Genomic DNA, 5,834 nt, shown 5'->3' with positions numbered 1-5,834 from the left:
GAGTTTGACACCCCTGCCTTAGAGGTTTGTTAAAAAACATCAGTGAAAAAAAAAACACATCACAACGAACAAGGAGCACAGCAGACGCGTCAACTTATTCACCCAGAAGTTGTTTTATTTTTGTTATGTGTTCATTTTTCTGTCACTTTGCTGCTTTTGTAAAGCAATGTTGAAAACCATGAATTATTTTCCATCCACTTCACACTTATGTGCTAATTTGTGTTGGTCTGCCAACACAAATATGGTTCTGGTTGTAATTTCACAAAGTATGGAAAGAAATTAAGCAGTATGAATACCTTTTGTACAATGCACTGCACATCTGGATTTGCCGTAGAATTACTAGCGTAATGAAAAAGCTTGTGTCTTTGTAAGCATATTTATGTGAACCATCTGTTCCAGTCAAACGGTCCTGACCAGTTTGGCATCAACAACAAGAACCTGTTCCAGGAGGACAGCCAGCCTGCCAACTCTGACGTGCCCCCCGCCCTGCCGCCTAAAACGGGTACTCCAACTAGACCGCCTCCCCCACCTCCAGGTCAGTTCAGAAAATCATCCAGGTTTCACTCATGATTGGCTCCACCTCTGGTGTGGATGGATTAACGCTGCGAGTTGTCTCTGCTTCGTCAGGTAAGAGAGCGTCCGTCTCTAGGACAGAGTCCTCCGACTCCTTCAAGCGGCGAGGACACTTCCTTCAGACCTCTGGAGACTTCTCCTCCTCTTCCTCCTCCTCCCTGCCTGCCAAGGACCCTTTAGCCGACCCCTTCGCCCCCTCCTCCCCTCCTCGCCACAACGTGCGGGAAGCTGATCGATTTGCCAGCTTTGACAAAGTGAGCACCTCCCTCTCCCCATCTCCCTCACCTCCTCCTGAATGTCAATAGCCACACCCTCTTCTCTTTATTTTTCTGCTCATTAATCACATCTGGTTCTCCAAGAATGTGCAACTAAGCCTTCATGAATCGGTCCATTCACTGCCAACAGATCCCCAGAGAAGACAAATAAAGATTTTATGTGTCGATGCACAAGGTTGCCTGTTTCCTTAATTATAGATATATATTTATGTCTGCCAACATTTATTGAAGCTAGCTGATGAAATCTTGTGTGTTTTGAATCCTCACTGCTGCTGTTTTTATATTTTAGCTTCCTAATAACAGTGCTGTTGCTTTGCATTGTTAAAAATATTTCTCATTTATTTCTGGGATTCCACTTCGTTTAACTCTTCTGGTTGCCCTCCTTATTTTGTTATAAAGATTATAAATAGTTTAATATATTTAACCTGCAGTTAGATTGCATTTATCTGTAGGCACAAAACACAAGTCGTGGTGCCAGTCGTTATTGACAAACATATTGACTCGTGTTTGGCAGTGAATGGAAAGATGGAAACCTGCTTGAATGTGACTTTTGTTTGCCATCCCAACTCAGCACATTGACTTCACACCCTGTTCATGTGCGAGCAAGTCAAAGTTATTTACAAGGTAAAAACACATGTTGCGTTTAAACTGCCTTTTTCAAGATTTTATTCCACTTTTATCCTTGGAATTGACTGAATTTTAATAGCTACAGCATTCATCCAGCAGGTTACTCTGTTTTATGCCGCATCAGGTCGACAGTGATGAAAAAGTTTCAGTAGTCGGTGACCTACAGGCCTAAAGTTCAGCACGAGGGAAAAACTCCTTCAGCCTGTGAGCTTTGATTCAACTAACTATCAAAACCAGAGTACAAACATTGAGCTTCACATGGAGCTGCTCAGGCTGCAAGGCCTGCATTTTTCAACTGAATCGCTTTTAAAACGTTATGAATTTAAACGTAAAACGACTTCATTTGGATCAACCAAGAGGTTGAGCTTTCGCTGAAACTAAATACTTTTCTAACGGTGCCATTTTACTAACTACAGCTCTGCTCCTGTAACACAGCAAAAAAAAAAAAAAAATGGGTGGTCAAGCTGTGATTTTTGGGATGGATGGCTGTATTTCATTCTTGATTTTTCCATGCCTATGTTATCTCGTTACCCCACCTGCATGCCTCTGTCGAACCCTAAGCTACACAAACTAACCTCCTCCGACTGGCTGCCTCAATCGTCCCCCAAATCATTTGTTTTCCTCTTCACCCACGCTGCTGTTCATTAACTCATGCGTCTCCTCCTGTCCATCCAACCGTCATCCATTCATCAACTTATTTCACTCTCAGCTCTCATCTGATCAGCATTGTGTGGTTGCTTGTATTCTTTGTGTGTTTATGTGTTTGTTATAAAGAAATGTTTAATAAAGTGTTGAATCATAGCCACCATCTCTGGCTTTTATGTGCATCCGTCACCTCTCTACTTGCAAAATCCAAGTAGTTTTTAGTTTTTCAGATAAGTACGTCTGTGCTTCATGTTGTTTTTTTCCCCAAATCATGACCCAGGAAGGAATATATGGCAAAACCAGAAATCAATCATGTTGAATGATTAGATTTTCAACATGTTTTATGAGTGTGGAGATTAAAAAGGATGTTAAAAAAAAACTCAAAATGAATTTACTAAAAAAAACAAAAAAAAAGCCTTTATTAAGATTAATAATAATTATTAATTATTAAGAGGGGGAAGGTGCAGCAACAGCTTTGAAATAATTGTTTTCTCACAAATCCTGTAGAATATATTATACCTTTGGGATAAACTCGTGTTTTCTAGAGGATTCAGGCTTTGGTGCCTTGGAAAAAGGTCGATTTAAAAAAAAAAAAAATTAATTAATCTGGTGATCCACTTTTGTATCAATATCACATTAGTTGAAAGAGCCAATGTCAAAGTAGGATTACAGAATGATTGTGCTCAAATTAAAGGTTGTATTTTTCTTTAAATTGTATTGTGAGATTATGCAACCTCACTGAACAAGGATTTAACTTTAAAGATTTTTACTTTTTTTTTTTTTTAACTGAGATTTCAGTAAATTGCCAGTAGAGATAGAAAATAAAAAAAAATCTTAACGGCATGGATTTCATTTAGCCTGCACCTGGCATCCTTCAAACATTATTGTCCAATCAGATGTGAAGACTTTGTGAAGTCTGCATGATCTCTCCTGTCTTCATTTCATGTTTCCACCCCTCCTCATCATGCATGCTCTCTTTACGTTGTGATCCTGATCATGGCTCCTGTGTGTTGGTGACCAGATTGGTTATTTTTCTTTGCATGCCTGGAAACAAAAACAAAACAACGTGATGAATCAGTGTGGCTCCTTTCACTGAGAGTGATGAGCGACTCGAGTCCAGTCTGGGGCAGTGACCTGATTATTTCTAAAGCTTCTGTCCAGTTTCCCGTTGTGGATCTGTAAAGTGGGTGTGATGTTGATCATATGACTCAGTGGAAATCCCAGCTTGCATGCTTTTTACCCACATTTCAGCCCGTTGATTTTTATCCCGATCACATGTCTCTGTGAAATCCACAATGACAAAACGCCCAAGAGGATGTCACTTGTGGATGCTTCTTTTTCCTTTTTTTTTTTTCCTCCCTTCCATGAAAAGCGCGTTTCTTTGGCAGCTGTCGTTTTTGTGCTTGTGGTGGTCGCAAAAGTTGTCTGTCACGGTGAAAGAGAAGCGTGTGAAAATGGACATTTTGGGTTGACGAGTCAAAATGTCCACTTTGAGAAAGATTCTCCACCCAACGTGTCCTCTGTGTTTGTTCTTACTCTGTTTCATGGGTGCAGTATCCAACCGAGGAAGACATGATAGAGTGGGCAAAGCGCGAGAGCGAGCGAGAGGAAAAGGAACGGCTAGCAAGGCTCACCCAGCAGGAGCAAGAGGACCTGGAGCTCGCCATCGCTCTAAGCAAGTCTGAACTCTCCTGAGGAAGCAGCTCCCCTCAGCCGGGCAGGCGCCGCACAGCCTGACCCGGCCCGAAAAGCACCAAAGCAAGCGACACCGGGGGGGACGTGCACAGATCTGATGCAGCAGCTCCTGCAGAGACTTCAAAACTGTTCCCAGAAACATTCAGTGCCCCTCTGGCCCCCTTCGACCTGCTCACTGTTCTCACGCCGCAGTAAAACGCTTCTCCATTCTGCTGGTCTGCACGGGTTTGACGGAAGAAGAAGACACAAGAGTTGAGAGACACGGAGGAGGGAAATGAACCAAGATGGCTACAAGCTCCCCTTTAAGCCTGCAGAATCTAACTTATTTTAACATGCACTCAGAACTAGCCTGAGACGGTCCGTTTTCCGTCACTAACAACACTACTCCACGTTTTTTTTTTTTTTCCTTTTCTAAGGGATTTAACATTCGTGTACTGTAGTACCCAGAAATCCCCGACCTTTCTCTGTGCTCTTCAATCATCCTGCAAAAAAAAAACAAAAACCACATTTGGCTGTGAAAATTTGAGGTTTTGTGTAACAAAATGTAGCGTCTGTACGTCTATTTTAAGTAGCTCTTTTAAACTGAGCGATCATGTTTTGCCCTGGAGATCTGATCAGTTTGTTTTTTTTGGGTTTTTTTCCCCTGTAAATGAACTTTTCTACACGTATTCCCTGAAATCCTGTGAAATGTAAACTGCATGTAAAGAAAAGAAGAAAAAACAAACAAGTCCATTCTATCAGTCTTCTGCAGGAGATGGTATTTTTCATGTTTTCGCTCGTTTCTCTTCTTTTATGTTTGAAGATTAGGGATAAAACTACTTCCTTACAATGGCATTTAAAGTTTGGGACACTACATTTAGGGTTGCTGAATATTAAAATAATCACTTTTGATATAAATGTAATCTATTCTTACCTGATTACTCAGTTTTATAAATGGTAGAAACATTTCATAAGTGTGGCATAGCTGATTTTATTTTGTTTTTCCTGCCCTTTAATTTTAGACACAACCAGAAAGTTTGGATTCTAACATTTAAATTAGAAACATTTAATAATTTCTGGGTTTGTGTCGGTGTTGTTTAGATTTTCTAAGTGAAACTGATCTCCCTAAGGGAAACTATAAAAGTATTCTCTCTAAAAGGAAAATTGTTTTAATTTTCTTTTGATAAATCTCTCATTTGATTAGATTTCAAACTGTTGCTGTCGTTGGTGCTCATTCTCTTGGTGTTCCCAGATGTTTTTTTTTTAATTTTTTTTTAGGAGATTTCTATCCTTTATGTCCATTAGTCGTTGCATCTCGGCGGATTCCTTTTATATATTTTCAGCAGATCTTTCTCTGAGTCGATGTCGTGTTGCATCTCTGTGAGGATTTAGCTCACCAGCTCCTGCTGTGACGATAAATCTTCACATTTTACTCCATCTTCATGCCTTATCACAGCCGCACTAACAGCTGCCTCAGTTTTTTTTTTTTTTTATCTATAATTTGGTGTTTTCTCCCAGTATACAGGTACTTGTCACACGTAAAAGCTGGATTCTCATAAGGGAAGATTTGGCTGAAAAACAGACTGCCTTCGTTTCTTTTTAAATCACTTGTTGATCAAACATACCACAGCATTATGGATCGGTTCTGTTATGACTTCTACCATGAGTCCTGTTTATGTTTAACCCAACTACTATCTGTGATTAAAAACAGCACTTTTTAACAAGTGCAGTATCGTGTTGAAGTTTGTATATACAAGATTTGCATGTCTGTTTCCTGAGTCTGTAATGCCAGTGTTAATAGTTCGTTTCTTTTTTTTCTTATTTTTTTTTTTTATAAAGGCCATCTTACTGTCCTTTGTACAGACAAACCCAGAACCACTCATGCTTGTAGACTTACTCTTAAAGTCTTTTTAAATCTCGAACTTATTGTATTTTATTTTGTATTTTCTAACTTGTAAGAAAGATCATTATCGGGAGGCTTAACCAGAAAAAAAAAAATTGTAACACATTTAATTGAAACCGAATAAATATTAAAATGTG

General features: G+C 39.7%; 1 protein-coding gene across 1 annotated transcript in view; it reads left to right on the top strand.

The window, feature by feature from the left end:
* LOC107836327 (epidermal growth factor receptor substrate 15-like) overlaps positions 1-5,834 on the top strand; it is a 9,463-nt gene extending 3,629 nt beyond the window's left edge. Inside the window, exons 2-4 of the mRNA XM_016671803.1 lie at positions 357-535; positions 628-827; positions 3,675-5,834. Of these exons, the coding sequence (XP_016527289.1) occupies positions 357-535; positions 628-827; positions 3,675-3,815 (520 nt within the window). The 3' untranslated portion in view covers positions 3,816-5,834. The remainder of the gene's footprint in view (positions 1-356; positions 536-627; positions 828-3,674) is intronic.

Source organism: Poecilia formosa, unplaced genomic scaffold (genome assembly GCF_000485575.1).
Source record: "Poecilia formosa unplaced genomic scaffold, Poecilia_formosa-5.1.2 Scaffold52, whole genome shotgun sequence".
NCBI lineage: Eukaryota > Metazoa > Chordata > Actinopteri > Cyprinodontiformes > Poeciliidae > Poecilia > Poecilia formosa.
This window is presented reverse-complemented; position numbering and strand designations above follow the sequence as displayed.